We start from the raw sequence: 26,306 nt of genomic DNA, 5'->3' as shown, positions 1-26,306 counted from the left end.
CAGCAGCATGAAGACTCTTAGAAAGGAAATGACGAGCAACCTGTTAATAAAATATGTCCCCGCTTGCCAAAGGAGCACCCATAATCCTCTGGAACACTCAGAAACCTTACTGTGGCTTCTTTTGTGGTCACAAAAATGGAAAGAGGGACCCTGTCGCCTAGGCGCTATCCTCTCCGGGTATCTGACAAGAACGCCACTAGACGAATGGATAGGGTTGAGGCTTTATTTAGAGAGTGAACACAGTGTTCGGATGTCCTCTTTCTTTCTTCCTCACAAGATGATAGAAGGGCTGAGGTTGCAGTCACGAAAGTAGGGGTCCTGATCAGGGTGTTGCCTTGTTCGTCTCGGTTGTCTTCACCTCGGCGGGGTCCTGTTTCTGGTGGGGGATTGCCTCAGCGGGATGCGTAAAGGAAGGTAAGAGCAATGGTTAGGTTGCTATCCTGATACGTCCGAGATTTGAGGGGGGAAGGGTAGTGAGGATTCACCGGGGGTCCGTCACCGTAATTACACACGTGATCAGAGGGAAGCTCCGTGAGTGTTTCGGGTACTAGGAACACACACCCAGAGAGAAAAACAAAAACCCCAACCCCCAAGACACCCCGTGACCTCCCCACACAAAAGCAAAAACCCACCCGGATTAACTCCCTCCCCTTGTGGACAGTAGCCCCAGGATCCGGCCCCGTACCTTTCCCAGCCACGCTCCTCCGGGCGCGTGGCGGGGCGAGATGCCGTGAAGTTGGCCTCCTGGCTCTGCAGACAGCTCGGCTCCTGCCGCTCCTCCGATCTCTGGCTTTCGTCCTCCGTACTCCTCCCGACTCTTCGTTCCCGTTGCACTGCTCACTCCGTCTCCTACTCCAAAGGCTTTCGCGCCGTCAGTTCTCCGGACTTCCGCTTTACGGGCCTCCCTGCAGTCTGATTCGTCCGTTCCTGGTGACGTCGTCAGAGCCGCACCTCCCTCCGCATCCATCCAGTCCACGTTAAAGGGGCCGCCAGCACCCTGCATGGGAGGTGTAAAGGTCCCGTCAATAGTGTCTTTCTCGAGGTTCTCCTCTGATCCCTTGACTAGGCGACACATCCCCATCCCCGGATTTTCCCGATCGGGGGAAATAGGGTATCTCGAGAGGAAGTCAGCATTGCCCTGATCCGACCCCTTGCGATGTTTCACCTCGAAGTGATACGGCTGCAATGCCAAGAACCAGCGGAGGATACGTTCATTGTGGCCTTTGTTCCGCTGGAGCCAGGTGAGAGGGGCATGGTCCGTAAAGAGGATAAAGGGCCTGCCTTCCAAATAATAGCGAAGATTTTCCACCCCCCACCTCACAGCCAGACACTCCTTCTCGATGGTGGAGTAGACCTGCTCCCTGGGAAAGAGCTTCCTACTGATGTACAATTTAGGGGGCTCAAGACCCTCAGCATCCTCCTGGGAAAGCACTGCCCCTATCCCAACCCCGAGGCGTCAGTTTGGAGGATAAAGGGTTTCTGAAAGTCAGGGGCTACCAAGACAGGAGAAGAGGTAAGAGCGTCCTTGAGGGCCTGAAAGGCCATAGCTTCCGGCTCACTGGGAGCCCGCAAGCGGGGCGAAGTCTGGGATTTTCATAGGAGATCAGTCAGGGGACTGGCGATTCTAGCAAAGTGTGGGACAAACCGTCTGTAATAGCCTACTAATCCTAAAAACGCCCTAAGATCCCTCTTCGTCTTGGGATAGGTCAAAGCCTGCACAGCGGCCACCTTCTCTGTCTGGGGTTTTAGGTTCCCGTTACCGAGCAGAAACCCTAAATATTTCACCTGGTGATAGGCCACCCGGGACTTTTTGGCGTTTATGTGGAACCCAGCTTGGCAAATGCTGTCTAATATGCGGTTCAAGTGGTGAAGGTGTTCTGGCCACGTCTTACTGAAGACGACAATATCATCTAGGTAGGCAGAAGCATAAGGAAGGTGTGGTCGGAGAAGGGTATCCATGGTCCGTTGAAAGGTTGCCGGGGCTCCATGCAACCCAAACGGGAGGACCGTAAACTGGTAATGCCCCGAGGGAGTTGAGAAGGCATTTTTCTCCTGGTCACTCGGGGCAAGGGGAATCTGCCAATACCCCTTGGTGAGGTCAATAGTGGTTATATACTTGGCCTCACCAAGGCGTTCCACCAACTCGTCAACCCGGGGAAGAGGGTACACGTCCTGCTTTGAAACCCTATTGACCGCCCTGAAATCAATACAAAAACGGATACTTCCGTCAGGTTTTGGCACCAGAACAACCGGGGAACACCAATTACTTTGGGAAGGGACAATGACACCTGTTTTTAGCATTTGTTGTATTTCGGCTTGGAAGGCCGCTCGCCGGGCCTCAGGTATCCGATAAGGTTTTTGCTTGACTACAACCCCCGATGGGGTCGGTATGGTGTGTACAGCGAGGTGTGTTCTTCCGGGCAGGTCGGAGAATATCCCTGAAAAGTGGTGTAGCAGGGAATCAATAGCGTCCCTCTGGGAGGCAGACAGTTCGGGGTTGATAGGTAATTCAGGAATGGTATGTGACAGAGGGGTGGAAAAGGAAACCGGTTGAGAAGAAGTCGGAGGGGTTCCCAGCCATTTTTTCAGGACGTTAATGTGATATAACTGAGTTTTGGTTCGAGACATTTGGAGAACGTAGGAGGGTCTACCCACTTTTTTCACCACCTGAAAGGGACCTTGCCACTCTTTTCTCATCTTTTGAGCCGATGTGGGTAGCAACACCAAGACCCAATCCCCCACATCTAGCTCCCTCCACTTTTTCCCCTTGTCATAGAAATACTTCTGTTTGGTTTGGGCGATGGCTAGGTGTTCATGGGCTAGAGTCCTTAATTTATGTAACCTAGACTGCAACTGCCGGGTGTAGTCTAGGAGGGCCTCCGCTTCCTCTTTCCCCTCTGTTTCCCAACTGTCCTTCGTTATTTCGAGCAAGGTTCTTGGTTTCCGCCCAAAAAGGAGCTCGAAAGGAGAAGCCCCTAGGCTGGACTGAGTTTGACTCCGTAACACAAACAGAGCCAAAGGCAACATTTGATCCCAATTCCTCCCATCCCCAGACAGAAGTTTTTTTAGGGTCAGTTTGAGGCTTCCGTTATAGCGCTCGACCAACCCGTCTGTCTGTGGGTGGTATACTGAGGTTTTTATGTGTCTGATGTTGAGCTGGTGGCACACCTGTTTCATCAGTCTTGACACGAATGGGGTTCCCTGGTCAGTGACCATTTCCCTAGGGAAACCCATTCTGGAAAACACTTCTATCAGACGCTGAGCTATGGCGTTGGTGGTGGATGCTCTGAGGGGAAAAGCCTCCGGATATCGGGTGGCGTAATCCACCAAAACAAGGGCATACTGATGTCCTCGACTAGACTTGGGCAAGGGGCCAATGAGATCCATTCCTAGCCTATCAAACGGTTTGCCTATAATGGGAAGCGGTTGCAAGGGGACCGCCGGAGGTGTGTAGGGATTGCGCCGTTGACATATGTGGCATTCTTGGCAGTATTTCTGGACCTGGGCATATACCCCTGGCCAGAAGAAATGTTGCAGTATGGCTTGACCCGTTTTTTCAGCCCCAACGTGCCCCGCCAAAAGATGGGCATGGGCAAAAAAAAGGATTTGATCCCTGAAATCAGAGGGAACCAGTAGTTGAGGAACAGCGTCTTCCTTCGCTAAACGGTAGAGAAGGCCCTTCTGTTCCACAAAGGTAGGGTACGATTTGGTCGCTTGGTTTTGCTCGCCCCTGGCTTTAGACCAGGCGTTAATAAGGCTTGCATCATTTAGTTGGGCCGTACGAAAGTGGGTGTCCTTAGCCCAGGGTTCGGGGGTCAATACGGAGACTGGCCACTGTTTCTGGGAAGAGAGAACTTCCCTCATCATGGAGGAAAAACAGGGATTGTCGGTTCCCAAGATGACGGGTTCTGGAAGCAGGGGAAGCACCCCCACTATCGCAGTCATGTTGGCTCCTGTGGGTGTTTGCAACTGGATCGTGGCTAGAGGGTAATCCCTCACCTCCCCATGAACGCACCTTATACCAACCCTTCTACCTGGTAGGACCCAAGAGGGGTGTATGAGCTCCAGTCTGGCTACAGAGTGCTTACAGCCTGAGTCTAGTAGGGCCCTTACACCTTTACCCTGAATTTTTACACTCACGTAAAATACGGGTCCAGTCTCCTGAGCGAAGAGAAGAGAGTGGGGCAGATAGCTCACGTCCATTGGTTCCTCCTCTTTGTCCCTCTTCTTCCTGCAGTAGCGAGCTATGTGACCCCACTCCCCACAATCATATCACTGGGGTCCTGAGAAAGGGGGGGTGATCAGGTCGGGTTCCCCGGTTTCGTACTGGCTCAGGGATCACTTTGTTATACTTCCGGTCTCCTCTCCCCTGGATGGCGGTTCCATCTTTATTGACAGTCTGATACGCCGCCTGGGCTTCCCCCACCAACAAGGGGGCTAGATAAAAGGGCCATCTCTCTCCCGCCCAACCCTAGCCCTGGCGGCTCTTTCGAAGTTCAAGAAGAAAGCTAAGGGGTCCTCTCCTGGGGCGAACTTCTGAAGAGGGACCACGGTTCCTGGAGGGGCGGCCGCTCTAGCCTGACCCAGAGAGACCGTAAGGTGAGCTTGTCCTTCGGCCAATTTGACCAGATTCTCCGCTTGTGTTTGGATGGCCGATGTGAAGACGGCCCGATCGGCCTCTGCTTGGGTGGAGGCCCGTTCTATGGCCCACTCCATTTTCGCCTGCCCTTCCCTCATTTGGTGAATAATGGTATCCATCCTGTAGCGGGTGGTGGTTCGCAAACGCTCCTATCTGGCTCGCCACTTGTCGCCTAGGCGCTATCCTCTCCGAGTATCTGACAAGAACGCCACTAGACGAATGGATAGGGTTGAGGCTTTATTTAGAGAGTGAACACAGTGTTCGGATGTCCTCTTTCTTTCTTCCTCACAAGATGATAGAAGGGCTGAGGTTGCAGTCACGAAAGTAGGGGTCCTGATCAGGGTGTTGCCTTGTTCGTCTCGGTTGTCTTCACCTCGGCGGGGTCCTGTTTCTGGTGGGGGATTGCCTCAGCGGGATGCGTAAAGGAAGGTAAGAGCAATGGTTAGGTTGCTATCCTGATACGTCCGAGATTTGAGGGGGGAAGGGTAGTGAGGATTCACCGGGGGTCCGTCACCGTAATTACACACGTGATCAGAGGGAAGCTCCGTGAGTGTTTCGGGTACTAGGAACACACACCCAGAGAGAAAAACAAAAACCCCAACCCCCAAGACACCCCGTGACCTCCCCACTCAAAAGCAAAAACCCACCCGGATTAACTCCCTCCCCTTGTGGACAGTAGCCCCAGGATCCGGCCCCGTACCTTTCCCAGCCACGCTCCTCCGGGCGCGTGGCGGGGCGAGATGCCGTGAAGTTGGCCACCTGGCTCTGCAGACAGCTCGGCTCCTGCTGCTCCTCCGATCTCTGGCTTTCGTCCTCCATACTCCTCCCGACCCTTCGTTCCCGTTGCACTGCTCACTCCGTCTCCTACTCCAAAGGCTTTCGCGCCGTCAGTTATCCGGACTTCCGCTTTACGGGCCTCCCTGCAGTCTGATTCGTCCGTTCCTGGTGACGTCGTCAGAGCCGCACCTCCCTCCGCATCAATCCAGTCCACGTTAAAGGGGCCGCCAGCACCCTGCATGGGAGGTGTAAAGGTCCCGTCAATAGTGTCTTTCTCGAGGTTCTCCTCCGATCCCTTGACTAGGCGACAGGCCCACAAATGTTTTTGTAGATGTTGGTGGGGGGGGGGAGGAATTGCATTAGGCTCCCAGAATAGTTGTTTTTAAAATGACCCAAAGTCTCCCAAGAAAGAATGTGAATGGCCGTGGAAGAGGATTTTCACATTCTTAAAGATCTCATTGAGCTTATACTTTATCACATATGTTGGGGGTGTAGGGTCCTCTGGTGGGTGGGCCTAGGAATGCATTTGTGAATTAAGGAAAATAAAAGTAAGACACATACACATGCAATACATTGCAAAGCCTTTCCTATAATGCAAATATTGACACTGCAATATTTCTCATTATAATGACACTGTTTGAGTACTGCCACTATCCCAATGAGTTTAATGGTGATGCAATATATAATGTAACATGTGGCTGTTTTAGTAATGTGGTGACACCCTGACAAACCAGTAGGCCTACTTTGCATATAATAACATCCCCTTAAATTCTGATGTTGCATCTGGCATAGGTGAGAAGTAGTGTGGTTATGGGGTTCAAACCCACTAGGAGTGTATTGTGATATGAGGGTGTCTCCAAAGGTATTTTCACCTACCTGAATTAATTTAATATCTAATTTAATGTTTAGTAGTGTATGTGTAATAAAAGTACTTTATAAGAAAAAACACTGACTGAACATTAATTTACCGAGTGGAGTTGTTGCGTATCAGGGAATTGAAATTCATAGCCCAAATCACCTCTTCTGAGTACGCCTTGGCCTGCAAAGGTAAAATTATTCTCCTAATGAATCCCAGTCCCGTTGCCGAGGTGTGAAGACTAACGGTGATGAAAAATGGGCTACATACTGGAACTCATTAGGAGGATTGTTTTAACTTTGTAATTTCTTGGTCATAAGTGCTACACACAGCACTTGCTTTTTGTATGTGTTTTCATTAATGATGGAGAGGACTCACTGATTGGTCCGTGACCGTGAATGACACAGTATACATTTCAATCACTTACTCCCTGAAGAAGTCCCCATGTCTTAGGACGAAACATGTTGGCTGTGTGCTTCTCCATGCTTTTAGGTAGGGGTGGGCGGAATTTACAAAATCCACTTTCGCAAATTATCGCGAAATTTTTTAAAATTATCGCAAACAAGCGGAAATATCGCGAAGATGCGGAAGTTTTTTTCCCGCATGTTCGCGAGATTTTCTGCATGGTTGCGGGTCGCCAACTTACCCATGTGGTTGCTTGCGGGCGTGGCCATCTTGTTTTGAGTTGTCTCGCGGTGCATGATCGCGAGAAAAAAGACGTGATAGCGCGACGCATGATGTCACTGCGGGCGCGAACAGTCGCGAGACAGCGCAAATGGCTAAAAACAATACAACATCTCATGGAGAACGCGACCGGATCAAGAAAAGTTGTCGGCGAATGCAGGGATTCAGGTAAGGCGATCGCGCGCGCGCAAGAATGTATTATTTTACAGCGCGAGCAAGAAACAAATTATCGGCAAGCTGCGGAAAGTGGAAATTTTGACATTTTCGCGCTCTCCGCGGAACGCGAAAATGTCAAATTATCGCAATTTCCGCGAACGGAACGAAATTTTAGCCCAGGCCTACTTTTAAGCTGAAGCAAAGAAATAAAGAATAAAGTTTTCACAATATACAAACTTGTGATGTCCATATTTGTTCTTCTGGACTCTTTTGTGTCTTTTCTGTTGCAACTTTGGATTACAAATTTGATCTTGGTTGAAAAAAACTAATCTTTTGAGTTGTGCAGGGGTTCAGGAGTGCTTCTCCCTCTTTGTCTGTTGACAGGTTAATTTAGGGTTTGCTTGTGTCTTCCCCCTGAGAAGAATTGAGTTTGCTGCTTTAGAAGGGCCCCCACGAACCAATAACCCAATGCATTATAAAATGTAATTTAGACAAAACAGAAATTCTGGTCATCATGAAAATCTATGATTTTAACATTGATTATTGGTGACGGAAAGGGTTGCCTTCAAAAGCACGACATCAGTAGTTACAAATCTTGGGGTGAAATTTAGCAATAAGTTCTCCTTTCACCAGCATATTCTCAGTATGACAGGAATGGGGTTTTCTATACTGCGCTCCATGCAGACATTTTTAGATCTTCTGCATTTTGAAGTCCTGAAAATCAGTGGTTAATCATGAAAATCTCCCCCTTTATCCCAGCGTAAGGTAAATGAGGACACCGAATTCAGGAAAGTGCTTAAACCATGGTTTTTCTCCTTGCTGTAGTTTAAGATCATGAATCAACTTTGTCTTCTCACTTGTGCTTAGCGCTTGGACTCCTATATGGGCAGCAGATTGCACTTTACAAAGTGTTTCATTCATTCATTCATTCATTGCTGAACTCACACAGCCATCCGTCCATCTCCATTTTTCATTCATTTACCCATCCAGCTGGGTGTGTATGGTTGACTGTGTGCTTGCTTATATGAGCGTATGGGCATCTGAGTGTATGAGCTGATGTACAAGGCTTTCTGATATGTGCTGTCATTGTGTACAGCATGTAAGCCTACAATGCAACCATGACAACAAAAACTGACCTTTATCAAATAAATCAGACATGTTGGCATCGTCGAACTTCTTTATAACTGCTGCTTCCTAGACGGTGTCTTTTATTAAAAATACTAATATTAATGTTGTGCATTTTGATTTCTGTCTCCTAGATCTCCAGGACAAGCCAGAAATCTCCCTCCGTGAACGAGTGATCGAGGGTGAAACGGTGACTGTGGAGTGCACGGCGCCCGGGAGGTGCTCCGGCACCACCCCAGAGATAACCTGGAGCCCAGAGTCCAAGTTTAAATACAATCAGTCATTTTATAACACTGATAATCCGGATGGTACCAGGATCTATAAATCTACTATCACTTTCACAGCTTCGAGGCAGGATAACAACACAAGCCTGTCCTGCACCGCAAACTTTCCGGCTGTGAAGAAACAAACTACAAACAGAATCATTCTGGCTGTTGAACGTAAGTACAGCCCATAACTAATTTCACAAAATAACACTTTTATGCCTTGTCAGTTTGAATAATATAAGACTAGGGACCTCATTTACAAAGCCCATAGCGCCGCCGATGAGTCTATTTTTTGGACGCACCGGCAGCGCAGTGTGCCTGCCCATATTTACAAGGCCACGTACAGTCCGCCTGTGCGACTTTTCATGGCCTTGTAAACATGGGGCCCTTCACGCATTACGCTGTGTGAAAGGGGCATTCCATGGGCGTTGCTGTGGGTGTTCCCATGCAAAATCCACGTGACCTGAAGCCAGGTTTATGAAGTGTCATTAACCTGGGAATGCGTCAGAATCCTACGCTTCCCCAGGGGAGGCAGAGAGATGCATAGGAGTGGTGCAATGAGGAGAAATACTTGTATTTCTCCTCGTTTTTTGCTTACTATGTGTGCTGGATTCTGCATCACACATAGAAAGAGGAAAACACCTTCAATTGCCTTTCATGATTGTTTTGGTGCAGGAAGGTGCCCCTTCATCCCTGCAAACCAGGCACCCTTGTACCATGGCGGAGGGTGTCTGCGTTGGCACACGGGGGAAGGACAGTAATGCGCGTATCTTTTATTTTGACACTTGGCAGCGCAGAAGGAAGGCTTGCTGCACTGCAGTGCGTCAAAATATAGTAAAGGTTGCACTTGGTTCCTTACTTTTCTCTGTTATGTCACCTCGTACCGACATTTGTGTGAGGCAGTAATGGCAAAGTCGAAAAAAGGGGTGTGCTAAGTTTATAAACAAAGCTTTTATCAGTGTCAGAAAGAGAATTTAAAAAATAATCAACAGTCCTAAATAATGCAAATCTTTTAAAAAAGAAAACGAAAGAATGCCTTAAAAACAAGGATTACAGGAAAAATAAAAAAACGGAATCCTACTTTTGCAGGTAAATTCTCCCTGTGTATTGCAAGTGACGTTTAAAAGATTGTCAGTTTTGCAAAACAAATTAATTTGAAAAATAAAATATCATGTTTCGGGGGCGAAACGTGAATAACAGAAAATAACTTGCCCAGTTAAATAGTAATGGGTCTAAACACATGATCTGCAAACGACAGAAAAGTAACAGTAAACATGGAAATAAAAATACTGTAGGAACAACAAACGGGAAGCATTCACCCACACCAACCAGTGAAGATTGGGTACGAGGAAGTGTCTGCAAGCACAGGAAAGGGAAACAGTAATCACTCGAAGGAAGAGCATCTTTTTTTAAAAACACTAATAGCTCATGTTGTTGTTTGTTGTGCTGCATCTAAGAAAAGGACCCTGAAGCAAGGTGCATGATAAAACAAAGCAAAGCGAAGGAGAACAGAAGGAATACAAGAAAAAGGAGAGAACATAAACCCTCTTCAATCCACAGTATGGGGAGGTACTAAATACAGACTCCAATCAGGGGAGGCTGACATGATATTATCAGGGACCTCATCATTGTGCACCAATATAGCCAAACTCAAATCAATGAACACTCGTCACTAACAACCTAGAACGACCAATAAGACAACACGAGGACCAGCTGCGTCTCATACATTTTCAGTATGTTAAATGTCCCATTTAAACTCGTATGAAAATGTATCCTATTGGGATGTCCTAAAAAAATGGCCTTGATCCGGCCCCTGCCCTGTGCTTAAATACAGGTTTACACACCCTTGCACTAAATACGTTTGTCCTTTGAAAACCTACGTATGTTTATTTTCACCGAGGAGTTCAAGCCAGCATCTGGTATATATTGCTGCAGTGCTTAATTTGTAAACGAATGAGTGCAGGTTTCTAGAAAGAGTAAAAGATCATTTTCTTATACATTTGTAATCAATCGCATTCAATCAATCAATCAGGGGTTTGTAAAGCACAACTACTCACCCGTGAGAGTCTCAAGGCGCGGGGGGGGGGGGCTGCTGGTCCCTTTGGGTGTGGAGAATCATTTGAAGAGCCATTCACATACGGCATGCGCTTGTATGTAGTATGTATAGGAGCTCACTGACAAAAGCCTTTCTAGGTACAGGAATCTCGTTTTATTACTGTTATATGACTTTGTGAATCAGCCTCAAACGTCCACCTTCCTTTACTAAAAGTGCATAGAAAGCACAGTCTTTTCTGTTTGTATTAATTGCTTTTGAGTATTGCTCTAATAATCCAATTTTGTTTGTATTTTAGATATTTTGGGTCAATTCATAAATAGCACATAAAAGTGTGCAAAAGAGTCCTGCTGGAGAACTACTCTTTACGTACTCTTTGTGAAGACAGAGGCTCTCCTCTGAGCTCATGCAGTCCCTGCACTGTGTTCATGCAAGCACCCAAGCGAACTCACACATGCTCTCCTCTGAGCTCATGCAGTCACTGCACTCTGTTCATGCAATCACCCATGTGAGCTTACAAGACTCTCCACTGAGCTCATGTACTCACTGCACTCTGTCCATGCAAGCACCCAAGCGAGCTCACACAGGCTCTCTTCTGAGCTCATGCAGATACTGCACTGTGTTGATGCAAGCACCCAAGTGGCTCTGACTTCCAAGCAGACAGGCCCCCCGAAGCTCATCCCTGTAGTACTCAGCAAAAGCAACTCTATTCTCAAGTTACCGCAAACTGTAGAAGGCCTACCAATGTTTTAACAGTTCCATCTTTGGGTACTAAAGCTCATGCTCAACAGAATAAGCCATCTATTTGCTCTTCTATACAAGCACAGACAGTTTGTATGGTTAACTTCTCATAAATTGTTTCTAGCGGCAGTTATGAGAATGACGAATCCTTGAAAAATAAATCTATACATTGGTTACGTCATGTTAGGGGTTGCCACTCGCTGATTAGGGAAGATATAATCAGAGTACGGAGTGGCGCGTCTAATAATAAGCTATGGACTGCATCGAACTTACCCTAACCAGCCCTGACCTGGCGGAAAATCTTCCGGCATTAGAGTACAGGACTTGTCCCCTGGATTCTTCATCCATCCAGATTAGGCGCTTTCCAACAATTGCTGCAGCAAGGGCTTATGATAACGTGATACCATTGCCCACATTAAGAGGGTGAACTGCGCTGATGTACGCACCCAAGTGAGCTCACACAGGCTTTCCACTGAGCTCATGCAGTCACAGCATTGTGTTCATGCAAGCACCCAAGCGAGCTTACAAGACTCTCTACTGAGCTCATGTACTCACTGCACTCTGTTCATGCAAGCACCCAAGCGAGCTCACACAGCCTCTCCACTGAGCTTATGCAGTCACTGCACTGTGCTGATGCAAGCACCAAGCGAGCTCACACAGACTCTCCTCTGACCACATGCAGTCACTGTTCTGTGTTCATGCAAGCACCCAAGCGAGCTCACAAAACTCTCCACTGAGCTCATGCAGTCACTGAACTGTGTTGATGCAAGCGCCCAAGTGAATTAACAAGACTCTCCACTGAGCTCATGCAGTCACTGCACAGTATTGATGCAAGCACCCAAGCGAACTCATGCAGTCACTGCACTATGTTCATGCAAGCACCCAATTGAATTTACAAGGCTCTCCACTGAGCCCATGCAGTCACTTCACTGAATTGATACAAGCACCCAAGCGAGCTCACACAGGCTCTACTCTGAGCTCATGCAGTCACTGCACTGTGTTCATGCAAGGACCTAAGCGAGCTCACACAGGCTCTACTCTGAGCTCATGCAGTCACTGCACTGTGTTCATGCAAGGACCTAAGCGAGCTCACGCAGGTTCTCCTCTGAGCTCATGCAGTCACTGCCCTGTGTTGATGCGAGCACCCAAGTGAGTTTGCAAGGCTGTCCACTGAGCTCATCAGACAGCAAAAATGAGGCCACTCAGGTGCCAACTGGGCTCAGGCAGACACTAATCTGAGTGCATGCAGGCACTCCACTGAGCTCAAGAAGACACCCAAATCATCTCTCTCATGCGCCAGTAGAGTTCAAGCTGGCACTTCACTGAGCTCATGTCAGCAGCCAACTGATTGAATGTAGGTACTCAAGATTTGGCAGACACCCAGTGGAGTCCCAGCAGGATCCTACTGTAGATACTGCAGGACCGACAGGGGGGCATTGGGGGAGGTATCGCTATCATTTTTAAAAATCCCTTTTCGTGTGCAATAGTTCCTTCGGTTGATGTAGAGGGAGCGGAATGTCACAGCTTCCATTTGGGGGTGTCTCCACACCAATCACTGGCCGGCATTCTATAATATAGACCCCCGGGCCCTGCCGGAAGGTTTTTAGCCTCCATTGGTGATGCTGTTTCACCCTTTGTTATGAAACATAAACATTGTTTGGTATTAGGTGACTTTAACATGCACATGGACAAACTGGATGATCTTGACTCTACCAGACTACAAGAGTCATTGGAGATGTTAGAATTAGCCCCTTATGTACGTTCTCCCACTCATGATAAGGGCCATACCTTAGACCAGATCTTCTCCAACGTTAAAATAGAAATGAGCCAACCGCTTCCTCTTGTGTGGTCTGACCACTTTCTTCTGGATTTTTAAATTAGAAAGGAATCAAATCCTCCCAAGGCCTCCGGGAAGTCCCAGATTAGCTATTTTAGACCTTTTCAGTTAATCACTCCCAAGGCATTGAGTACTGCCATCAATAAGCATCCGATGGCTCTTAGCGGTGATTTAGAGGCGGAATCTGAGGGTCTGAATCACTGGCTCCAGCTCCGGGCAGGCGAACTTGCACCCCCTGTTCTTTGTCCCGGGAAGACCGTCCGGTCCTCTGCTCCTTGGTTCACGATTGCCCTCAAAGACAGTGAGAGGGGGTGCAAACACATAGAAATGACCTGGCGGAAGCATTTCGACCCTAATGACAAAATGATTCATAAACAGGCACTGAAGGGCACTATAAACAAGTTCTTGTGGAGAAAAAATGTTTCTTCTCCGCTAAAATTTAACTTGCAACAAACAAAAACAAGGAAATCTTTAGAATAGTCAGTGAATTTCCCCCACCCGCAGTGGCAGCCAAGCCACTGATTCCTACTGAGGCATGGATGGGCCGTATGGCCTCCTACTTTCATTACAAGTCCAAAAATATTCAGGAGACTTTCCTGGCAACATCCTCGGAGCTCAGTGACAGTTGTGAGTCAGACTCCTCCTTAACTCCAGTTGGAGAACCTTCTGTGGAACGGTTTCCTTTGGTGTCTATGGAAAAATCCTTAGAAATCATGAAAGGCCTCAAATCCGGCTCTCCCTTCGATCCATGCCATTCCACCATTCTGGCATCAATAGCGGAGATTATTAATCCAGCAGTTAACCGGATCCTGAACTTCTCTCTGCAGATGGGTCGGTTTGGTTCCCAAATTGGTGGAAAAGGGCGATAATTCTGCCCCTATTAAAAAAAACATTGGACCCAGAGTTAGCCTCTAATTACAGGCCAATATCTCTGCTTCCTTTCTTTTCTAAGGCCCTGGAAAAAGTGGTGAATCATGTCACCACCGCATTTGTTGAAACTAATTCAATACTCCACCAGAGTCAGTCTGGATTCAGGGCATTGCTGGAAGCGTCGGAAGCCATAAAGGATGTTTTGGATAAGGATGGAAAGGCTGTACTGATATTACTGGACTTATCTGCGGCCTTTGATGCCATTCCCCATGACCGTCTCCTGTTGAGGCTTCGGGAGTGTGGTTTTGGGGGTACGGTATTCAACTGGTTGGCCTCCTTTTTAAAGGATCGCCAGCAAACAGTTTGGTCCCCACCTTTTAATGCTCCTATCCCTGCTCTGGAGGTGGGTGTTCCTCAGGACTCAATTTTGAACCCCACCCTTTTTAATATATATATGGCACCCTTAGCGACTCTGGCCGAGGGCCATGGAGCAAAATTAGTATTGTATGCGGATGACACACAGTTGCTCTTCACTTGCAATAAGGACACGGATTTTGAAGGAGACGTGATTAACTGCTGCCTAACAGAAGTGTTCTCCTGGCTTCAATAAAATCAGCTTAAATGCAATCCTGAAAAGTCAGAGATCATCTTCTTTGGCCACCCCCCCCCCAGCAACGTCTGTTGTAACTGGTGGCCAGCGGACATGTCCCCCCTACATCTTCTGTACAGACTGTGAAAAATGTAGGGGTGAAGATGGATTAGAATCTCTCTATGCAGGCACAGATCTAAGTAGTGGCTGGATCCTGCTTTGACATGCTAATGATGCTAAAGCAGTTTCTGCCTCTCCTGCCTATCACCCACAGAAAAAGGTGGTCCAAGCACTGATAGTCTACAGGTTGGACTACGTGAATGTACTGTACCTAGGGTTGCCGGAGTATTTATTGGCAAGGCTGCAGGTGGCCCAGAATGCAGCAGCCAGAGCAATACTCATGCTTGGCCCTAGAGCACGGATGTCCACTCAGTTGAAATTCCTGCATTGGCTCACAGTCCACAAGATGATCCATTTCAAGGCCATGGTTCTGGCTTTTAAGGCTCTCCACGGCATAGGAGCTGGGCACATTGTAAAGAGAGTCAAATTTTATTGCCCTCACCGTACACTAAGGTCCTCAGCCCTTCAGCTGGCATGTACCCCCAAATACCACCGATCACGAATCGGGGGTCGCTCCTTCCAGGTACAAGCGGCGCAATTGTGGAATAAGCTGCCGGTGGAATTAAAACTGATGCAGGATCTTATATTCCGGAAATCACTGAAAACCTGTTATTCCAGCTATAATACACAATCTGGTGGTCATAGAACCCAGTCAACGTCGTCATCACGCCTTAGCACCGGGACACTCAATCGAGTAGCTGTGCACTTTACAATTACCTATTTAACATAACATAACAGGGACAACACTGACCTACCATAGTAACAACACATATTCTGCTCTCACCCACCTGACCTGCAAATATTCAATGCTGCCAGTCAATGTGGCTCTTGCAGTCGAACAATTGAGCTACTGATGGCACACAACAGAACCTCTACAGACACCAATGAATTTAGTAGGAACCCTCTGAACAATCTAATGCACCCCATTGAGCTGCTGTGGTGAAGGCCCTGAAATCCTACAGCCACCCAACTGTATGTGATGGAGTAAGTGTGTGAATATGTGGTGTGTCTGGTGGAAGAGCCTGAGGGCTCACCCCATACCTAATGAGTCCCATCAGTGACATACGTATGAGCTTTCTTGGAGACACAAAGGCCCCCCTTCATAATCTGGTGCTGCATTAGTGACATATTGTCTAAATTCTTGGTGGCATGCTATCATCTCTGCATTACTGTGGCCCACATATTGTGGTCATTATTCACACAAATGTGGCTAACCGTGGAATAATAGCAGCCTATCGTTGACTTATAAAGGATATTCTTGGCATAAGACTGGCTGTCCATGTCATGGTTGTGGAGAAAACCCTTCCCTTGTTATTTGGTTTATCGGGTATTTGGTGATATTAAACGGAAAAGCAGAATCTCTCCATGTGTGACAACAGTGGGTGTTTGGTGACCATGGCAAGCTGATATTTGGGGTCTAAAAATTAATTTTCCAAAAATTTGGAATCATATATTTTGGGACAAAATTGCAGAGTTGTTTTTGAAAATGACAAGCTTCTATTTGGGAGAATCAAACCCACTGATCCAAAATGTGTTTTAATTTCAAGGGAAAATATTTGCATTTTCAGAAACTGGCACACTGACAAAATGACAGCATTTCTGGCACTTATTTGTAATTGAAACTTAGGCAGTAACAGTTCACCTTGAATTGAGTATGAGAGACTTTGCTTATGTTGGTTCTATGGAACCAAAGGGCGCTTTCATTTATGGTTACTATGTCATCACTTGCAAGAAGACATTCATCATTAATATTAATAACGTTTTGTATATCATCACTTGCGCTGTCTGAACACTAAAGAGTACATTTACAAGCCCCTATCGCCACAACAACGTCACTTTTTGGGACGTTGTATTGGTAATAAGGCACCCTTTCATGCTACACTTAGAGTGAAAGGGGTGGGCGATGGGTGTTGCTGTGGACGTTCCACCGCAACAGCCATTGATTTTAACGCTGCCCCATATTTACAAGGGTGGCGTAAATATGGGGCGGCACCAAAATTAGGACCAGGAAAACCTGGTCTTACCCTGGCACAACGAGGAGAAATGTTTAATTTCTCCTCGTTTTTGCTGTTTCCGTGTGTGCTGCGTTGTGCAGGACCCATGGAAACAGCAAAAGGCCTTTGAATGTTTATGTACAGGTAGGTGTCCCTTCCTGCACCTTTGCAACTTTTAGAAGTGCTACATTAATCAGCACACATAGAAGTTACAAAAACTCCATTTAAAGATTGTTTATGTGCAGGAAGGGATACCTTTCTGCACATAAACAATGTTCCCCTGCAACTCAGACACCCCTGCACTATGGTGCAAGGCTGCCTGCATTGGTGCTAGGCACCTAAATTTAGCACCAGAGCAGGAGGAAACGCAGAGCTGCACCATGTTGTTGTAAATACAGTGCAGCCCTGCGTTTCAGAAGTGGCAGAGCGCAGCGTTAAGCCAAGAAGGCTAATGCAGCGCTCCGTCACTTCTATTGTAAATATGCCCTGAGTGTGTAACATTGATGTCACCAGTCTGCTGTCTGAGCTTGTATGCAGTACCACTGCTGTTTAATTCTCTAAGATTTGACAAGCTTTCCTCTCTACAGACTGTGATTGCAACATACGTATAACGTTTATTTGTTCACCTTTCCCCATCCAGGCAGAATATATCATAAGACATGACTGAGTCTACTTAGAAGGGACTGTGTGAAAAAGTGAAGTAAAGAAAGACAAAATTATTTGGAAACACATTAGGGCACTTGACATAAAATAACCTTATTTTCTGAACATAGCTCTTTAGCCAACTTTTAAGAGATAAAATGTTGAACTGTTATTGTTTCACAACTATATTTCTATGTTTTCTTCAGGAGGTAAGTCCCAATACACCCAGGAAAGGTAAGGTATGCCTGACATACCACAAAAGTTATGTTATCGGTTCCCTTTCAACATCTCTACATTTCAAAAGAATTTATGTGGAGGTATGACTTCAAAATGAGTAATTTGGCCCTATTTATTTTAATGTTTTGTAGGGGAGTATCTGTTAGACCTGGCATTTCTTGGAGTAGTCACCCCTGACGTTTTGCCTCTACCTACTCTATTTTTGATGCTGTGATGGATTTCGTTTTACTGGCTTAGATGCTTTGGGCACTTTGCCACTGCTGATCAGTGTCAAAGTACAAGTGCTCCCTGTATAAAGTGGAATGGTAATTGGTTGTCCATAATTGGCATGTTTGTCTTACTAGTAAAGTCCCTAGTAAAGTGCACTATGTGTTCCAGGGCTGGCAATACAAATGTTACAAGTATGCCTGCAGCACTAATTGTGCCACCCACATAAGTAGACCTGAAAAGAGATCTCAGGCCTTCCACTGCAGTGCCTGCGCGCATTTTGTAAAACTGCCATGTTGTTCTGACATGGGCACTCACTTGCCAGACCTTACCCTTACCTTTGGTTGCACATCAGACACCCCTATGGTAGGCCCAAGGTAACCCCATGGGCAGGGTGCAGTGTATGTGAAAGGTAGGACATGTACGAAGGTGTGTTCCATGTCCTGAAAGTGAAATGCTCTCCATTTAGTTGTTCACTGCTGCCATCTTGACCATAGGACAGAATGGGGAGGCTGTGTAATATGTTTCCAGCCTATCTTCCCATAGGTTTAAGATGGAGAGGTGAAGTTTAGTGTACCTGAACTCACAATTTAATAACACATCTTTTTGTGAAGGTGGTTTTTAAATTGTGTGTTTAGAAACCACACTTTTAGAAGTGGCTGGTTTTTTGTTCTAACAATTCTGTGTGCCTCTGCCCGGTTGTGGATTGACTATCTGGATTTGAATGTGATAGGATCTGGGGAATGTTTGACCCAGAGGAGTATGTGAGACAGCCACCACTGACCTGCTTCTGGAGTGTAGGGGGGAGGAGTAGCCCCTGTAGGTGAAGAGGCCCTGGCTACTGCCATTAAACAATGGTTCCATCTCCTGCTGAGTGATTGGGGATCCGGACCCCCACTATCAAAGGAAGAAGGTGTCACTGGCAGGGAGACACCCAAAACTGGTTTGGACAGGGGTCGCTGCCCCATGAATACAAAGACTTCAAAGACATTTAGGGGTATAACTATGAGAGATGAAACCCCTGAACTTTAGACTGATCCAGACTGAAAAGGATTGAAACTACTTTGCTGTCAAGAGGAACCTCTGCCAAGGAAGAACAGCTGAAGAGACTGAATGAAGAGAAGGACTGACCCTTGCTGTGTGTTCTGGGGCTGGCCTGCAGTTTGCTGATTGAACTAAGGAGAGGCTAAGGAACTTTGCTGTGTGCTGTGTCCCACTGCTTGAAAGGACTTTGCTGTGTGCTGTGTCCCGAAGTAACGTGTCTCCAAGGGCCCGAGGAGAGCTGACTCCCTGTTGTGGAAACTCAGGAACATAAAAGTTTCCAAGTGTGTCTCAGCGACACTGTGTGCGTGTGCTTCGTGCAGCCTGAAACCTTTGTGAGGATTGCCCTGTGATCGTGTGCACCCGGAGTACAACTGAGTCTCAGCGACGCTGTGTGCATGTGCTTTGTGCAGCCTGAGACCTTTGTAAGAACTGCCCTGTGATCGTGTGCACCCGGAGTCCTAGTGAGTCTCACCGAGGCAGTGTGCATGTGCTTCGTGCAGCCTGAGACCTTCTTGAGGATTACCCTGTGATCGTGTACACCCGGAGCTACAGTGAGTATCAGCAATGCTGTGTGTGTGCCCTGTTGCAGCCTGAAACCTTCGTAAGAATTGCCCAGTGACTGTGTGTCCCGGAGCCATCTTGTTCTCTGCTTCGATCAACAGCGTGACCAGAAGTGCTGCGATCATCATTGCCATCGGCCCTGACCGGCAATTCCAGAGGAGCTGTGAGAAGTCACCACCACCGGCCCGAGCCTGCCTTTGCCAAAGAGAGACCTCAAACTACCACCGTCGGGGGTCCGAGTTCCACTGCCCAAGATCAACGAAGTCACACCGGAGGCCCAAGCCGCGAGGAGAGGAGAGTGAGATCGCACCCCCAGGTACCGCTCAGCGAGCGTGCGTGTGTCGCCGCCTGGGGCGGGGTGCGAGCTATGAGAGAAACGCTCTCGGCCTTTTCCATCTTTGCAGCACAAGCCTCCGCTCAAGTCTGTGTCGCGGCCCGTACGTGCTGAGGAGTGGCAGTCACCGGACCGGAGTGTGGAACCGCACTTTGTTTTCCATCATAACAGTGCTGGGGGCATGTTTTGGCAGTAGCTGACCGCAAGTCAATAAGAGTGGCATAGAGACCGTCCAGAGCACCGCGATCGGTGCCGAAGTACATTATTTTTGCATTACGAACTGCCTAATTGTTGCATTACGAAATGCCTTAGTTTTTGCATTACGAAGTGCCTTAGTTTTTGCATTACAAACTGCCTTAGTTTTTGCATTACGAACTGTCTGATTGTTGCATTACGAAATGCATTATTTTTGCATTATGAACTGCCTGATTGTTGCATTACGAATTGCATTATTTTTGCATTACAGACTGCCTGATTGTTGCATTACGAATTGCATTATTTTTGTATTATGAACTGCCTGATTGGTGCATTACGAATTGCCTGATTCTTGCATTACGAACTGCATAGCATTGCATTAGGACTGCATTAGATCATCGCAAATGGCTCATTATTACTGCAAGAACCTACAAGTGCTTGCTGGCCTTATAACCTGCAAGGTGAAATATTACAAATATTACAAATACGCATATGTCGGATATTTATCATTTGGTTGCATCGTATCTTTTCTTTATAAACATATAATTGTTTTTATGAGACTAGTGTGGTGTCCATTTGTGGTGTTATCACTGTGTTACTGTGAGCGTGGTTGCAAATACTTTACACATTTGCCTTGGACATAAGCCTGGCTGCTCGTGCCAAGCTACCGAGGGGGTGAGCAGGGGCTATCTGAGAAGGTGTCCTTCCTTTCCCTGACTTAGAAGCAAGGGTCCCTATTTGGACAAAGGTACCCACCTCAGTCAACTAGTGACCCCCAGTTATAACACATACTAACAGTATCTTTGAAGCAGTATGGGCTCTCAAGCTTTGCATGCTTGCGTGTTTAAATTTGAAGAAGGTATTTATGCTCCACTGAGTTCCATGTTCACCGGGCACCACTGTCCTGCACTCCCCAAGTTCAGGCTCACTTCTTGACTGGATGTCTCTTCTCTCTCCTTCTGTACTAATTCTATGAGCCATCAAACTGCTGCAACATAAAACATTCTGAGATACTACTTCAGGCCCTCCCCCACACCGTACACTCCCCTTCCACTTCCCCAGCACCCCCACACATCCATATCTCTTGCTTCCTAGATAGAGTTGAGGGCTATTCAGCCTATGAACAAAGAACCTAAGTGGCCACATTTCTCACTGCCCCATCACCAGTCTCAAGTCACACCAAATGCACTCACTTCCCCACCTCCCCATTTCCTTAAAATGTTCTTCACTGAAGCCAAATTCTGAGACCTTTATTTATCCCACACATCTTAAATGAGTGTCCTGGAGTCTGTACAGCAGCCATGGTTCAATGTCCAAATCCCCCCACCACTACATTGGGTTCATCCTTCTCCTCAACCAGAATTCAATCAATCAATCCGGGTTGGTAAAGTACAACTACTCACCCATGAGAGTCTCAAGGTGCTGGAGGGAGGGGAGACGGCTCCGCATTGTATCGCACCCAGGCCAGTCTGCCAAACTGACACTGGCTCTCCTTACCACTTCCATATACTTGAACAAATCAACACTGCTCTCTGGTGACCTTTCACAAATTATGCTGGCTTAAATAGTGAATGGTGTCACACAAGCATTATTATTGTTCGGGTCTATATGGGATCTGACCAATTCCCTCTCTTCGGCATTGAAACCTGTTTTATCACCATGTCACTCTATGGAGCAACTTTAATATATCAATATATTCATTGGCCTACATTATTAGTGTTCAGTAAAAGGTGACATCCTACAATGGATCAGTCATTTCTATGTCTTGCAAATTTATATATTTCACCTATATGTCGCTTGTTCCATTCTTCTCAATGCTTCTCTCAATTTCTTTGTTATGTCCTTTAGTCTCCTTTTTATCTGCTCCTGCTCCCTTGTCACCCCTATCAATACCCCCTTCCAAGTCCAAAGATTCAATTGCTTTGTGTACTCTTGTCTTCCTCTTCTCTTCAGGTGGCTAGTGGCGTTGTATACTCCAGCCTCTGTTCCATGGACGTATTCCAAGTGTTTCACCATGCTCTCTGAAACTTCTCAAACTCCTGCCTGTTCTTTCTGCCCACCATCCCCACTCTTACTGCTCCTCTCAACCCGCCATGTTTCAGTTTTCACCATGAGTTCCTACAATTACCCCAATATTCACATTCTGCTCTTTCTGGCCCTTTCCTCTCACCCACTCTCCCTCATCGCTACAACCTCTTGTCATACCCTGGCTCTTGCCAGTTCCTTTTGAGGCTAGTGTTGGTTTCCCTCCTTTGCCCAGTGACCCCCCCTCTTTGCCTTCCAATCCTGACCATGGCCACTGCCATTTGGCACTGCCATTTGGAATCCCCTTCATTCTGTAGGACATTCTTCTTGGTCCTGTCTAGGGCTCTGCTAGCACTCCCTCACCCTCTGTGCTCCTATTTCTCCTCTATTGACCCCTCACAATCCCAGTTCTCCTCTATTATACCTCTGTTCTACCCTCTTGCCACGGATCATCTCATCTGAGTACTCCTTGACTCTTTCATTCCTGGGATTATGGCCCTCTTACCTGGGTTCCTTTCCCTTTCTGCTTGTCTCCTCTCATGGGGCTCTACGTGTCATACCTATTTTTCTGTCCATTCTGCATATGGGAAAGCCCTTCTCTCATCCTCTGTGCTCCTGTGTTTATGTAGCGTTGCTTGGGCCCCACATCTACTCTAGGAGATACTCTCTCTTCTTTAATCTCCCTTTGTTGATTTTTAGGTTGAGCCTAGCGGCAGTGGGCATGCACTGCTCGCTCTGCAAAACTGCTGTAGAAGAGTATGGGAGAGAAGCTGCGCACATTCTCCACCCCTATTTTTCATAGGCTTGTGTCATTGTCATTCGTAAATGCTGCCTTCGGATTCGTTAATAGGCTTGTTAGTCCCTCCTTCGTACGCCTTGTCTTCATGTCATGTCAATCAGTCTTTATTCGATTTAAAAATACAACCATAAAAGACACAAACATAGAAGACGTACATTTCAATAAAACATACATTTCAATAAATACCTAAAAATAGCTTATTGAGAGAGCCATGTTAAAAAGACATTAAACATTTCAACAGACTGAGATACAAAGAATAAAAAGTTTTTTTTTTTTTAAATGGAATTGTCCCTAGTACAGCTTAGAAGTGGGGAGGGCCCGAACAATGAATTCATTAGTGATCGTCAAGGGAGTACTTAATTAATTTTCTCCTCAATGCCCATGCCCAGCCCAGGTATTTTGCCAGAGCAACAGAAACAAATGTCAAAGAGCTAGTGCGCAAAATGCGTAGAGCTACAGTACTGCTCCTTGTCCCAAGCAGTCTACACATTGGTCTAAGCCAAACGCGCCTTGGAATGACAAATGCCGGGCAAACAAACAAAAAGTGGGGAGATGATTCCATCGCAGCCCCACATGCAGGACATTGCAGTTCCGAGTTCGTGGCCCACCTTCCAGTCAAAGATCTAAGGGGCAAAGAACCAGCTCTAAACTGGAAATAAAGTTTCCTGTCACCCACATTAGTCACCACATCCCAATAAAGTTCCAAATAGGGGGAATCTTTGAACTCCAAAAATTTCTCAGACATCCCAGTTGCTTTGTTCAGTACCTGGGAGTCTATTCTTTCCCAGTAAGCTATTTTAAGAGAACTTTTGGATGGAAACTGGGCAGAGGCTGGGTCGATCCACAACCCTTCCATACCCATATCCTTTAAAGACGCTTGTAAATTCTTCAGCCACCCAATTTTATGAAAAACATCTGATTTTATAATGTCGTTCAGGCCCTTGGCATAGTGGGAAAGTTCAGGAGTAGTCCACAGCCTCCGCCAGTATAGAACCGGGCGGAGTCTTGCAATATCCTTGATGGACCTCCTGCCCAGATCGTACCTAAGTGGGATCAAAGGGGTGCTCTGGGGGAGACCAGTTATTTTGCGCAGGAATTTATGCTCCACATTTACTAAGATCGCTAGCTGTTCAAAGCCCCAGAGTTCCGCCCCATAAAGGACAGAGTTTAGGGCCTTTGCTTCAAATACTTGCAAAACCGGGCTTATTGGTTTCGTTAATGACCTGTTAAATTCCCTGGTCAAAGCACCAGTTATCTGCTTGAATCTTAAGGATGCCATTTCCAGATGTTTACGCCAATTATTATTGTTTGAGATTCGCAACCCAAGATATGTAAAATTGGTCACTAATTCTAAGGGTTGCCCATTCATAAACACTCTTTTCCCTTGAAAGCTGCTATGAGGGTTGAAAGCCATAAACTTCGTTTTTCCCACATTAACCTCTAGACCGTGGTCAAGGCAAAACTCATCAAACAGGCAAAGGGCTTTTTGCAGACCATTGGATGTTCTAGACACGATAAGCGTATCGTCTGCAAACAATAGTATGGGGATGGAAACGCCAGCCAACCTTGGAGCGTCGGTATTGGCCGAGAGCATGAGCTCAACTATCCCATTGATATAGAGTGAGAAGAGCGTGGGAGCCATAGTACAACCTTGTCTCACACCACGCTCAACCGGGAACTCAGATGTAACCTCTCCCGCCCCTCCCCACTGGATCCTAGCATAGTTAGACTCATGCAGACGCATCACCATAGTTAGAATTTCTTTGGGGAGACCTAGCCTCTCTAGAACTGCCCACAGCCGGAGTCGTGGAACAAGATCGAAGGCAGCCCTTAAATCTACAAAAGCTACATAAAGACTGCCATTCCCCAATGTCACCACTTTCCAGTGGAGCTGGACAAAGTAGAAGACTTGGTCCACCGTGCTGGTTAGTTTCCGAAATCCAGCTTGGAAGGGAGACAGAATGTTATTATCTTCCATCCATTCCTGGATACGGTTCAAAACCATCCTCCCTATCACCTTCTGAATAGAATCGATGAGGCTAATTGGCCTATAGTTACCCGGGAGCGTCCTATCCCCTTTCTTGAATACAGGTATAATAACTGCCCCCCTCCAGGATTTTGGGACAGGCGCACCTTCTGCCACAGCGTTAGCCAATAGGGTTATATACTTGCTCCAGTTACCTTTATTGTGCATAAAGACGTCCGAAGGAACCTTGTCCTGGCCGGGGGCACGACCACTGGTAACTGAGCTCAAAGCCCTACTGGCATCTTGTATACAAAAGGGACCCTGGGAGTAAAAAACATAATTTGGCACCCATGCAAAATTGTACAGAATATTACAAGCATATTGAGGTTCAAAATATTGTACCCAATCTGCCTGTGAAACATGGTTGGAGGGGTTGTCAGGGCGCCCACCATGGCCCCACTTAAGAATGTTCCAAAATAGACGGGAATCTCGGGTATGGCATGCGCTTTTTAAATCCAGCCAGTGTTGCTCATCCCAGATTTTTTTGGCCATCCTTACAGTTTTTTTGTATGCTAGTCTGGCAGATCGGATACCCTCCAATGCACCACTAGACAGGGCTTTCACTAGGTTAGACCTGGATTCCCTACAAGCACCATCATACCATCTATTTTTCTTAATCGGAGCCTTTTTCTTGTTCCTCAGGGGCTTCGTAAAATGGGAACCTATTTCGGCAAACAGCTTCTCATGGCATGCAGTGACTTTATTATTGCCTGAGTCTTCGGATAGCAAACCCTCAAGCTCGACAATAGAATCAACTAATTTGTTATCTATATCGGCAATGGCCAGGGTGTTATGCTCGAGCTCCCTCCACTTGAGTCTACGCATATCATTTGTTAGAGTTACCTCAGGCGCGCACGTAACCATTCCAACAGGCATTGAACGATTACTAAACCACCATCTATGGGCAACACAGATAGGGTTGTGGTCGCTCTCAACCCTAACCTCGACCACCATATCTGGAGCTGGTTGCCATAATTGCAAGCTACATAGGACATAATCAATCCTACTAGAATGTCGGCCGTTGTCAAAGGTCTTCGCCCCTTGTTTATCACCTAGCGTCCTCCCGTTCAGGGCCCTCAGACCATGCTCAAAACAAAGAGCATTGCACTGAACAATAATCTCAGTCCACCTTTTAATTGGACTGAGATCCAGAGCAGGTACCCCCCACAATTGATCTTCCACAGCTTCACTGCCCCACCCAGAATCGGGATTTAGGAGCGGTTCAAAGGTGATATTAAAATCCCCGGCTACCACTATTCGCTTCCCACCTGAGTGCTGGTCGATAATGGAAACCAGGAGAGCCAGAACCTTGGAGCCTGCCCTATTAGGGTCCCTCAAATACAAGTTGTAGATGTCCAAATCACCTAGGGTTCCAAGTGACACCCTCACTAGTTGAATATCGTCGGACCCAGTAGGTATTGCAAAAGCCTTTGGGAATGTGTCCTGTCGGACCCACATTGTCAGTCCTCCCTTTGGACGACCCCTTATGCCCTGGATTGCGGGGACATAAAAATTCAAGAATCCCTGTA

General features: G+C 46.9%; 1 protein-coding gene across 1 annotated transcript in view; it reads left to right on the top strand.

Moving 5' to 3' along the window:
• The window catches only part of LOC146808981 (myeloid cell surface antigen CD33-like), a 413,580-nt gene that overhangs the window by 240,131 nt on the left and 147,143 nt on the right, over positions 1-26,306 (top strand). The window contains exon 4 of the mRNA XM_085615778.1: positions 8,372-8,677. Coding sequence (XP_085471904.1) covers positions 8,372-8,677 — 306 coding nt within the window. The remainder of the gene's footprint in view (positions 1-8,371; positions 8,678-26,306) is intronic.

This window comes from Triturus cristatus, chromosome 7, assembly GCF_964204655.1.
Source record: "Triturus cristatus chromosome 7, aTriCri1.1, whole genome shotgun sequence".
NCBI classification, from domain to species: Eukaryota; Metazoa; Chordata; class Amphibia; order Caudata; family Salamandridae; genus Triturus; species Triturus cristatus.
The sequence above is the reverse complement of the archived record's forward strand: the minus strand, read 5'-3'. Positions and strand labels throughout refer to the sequence as shown.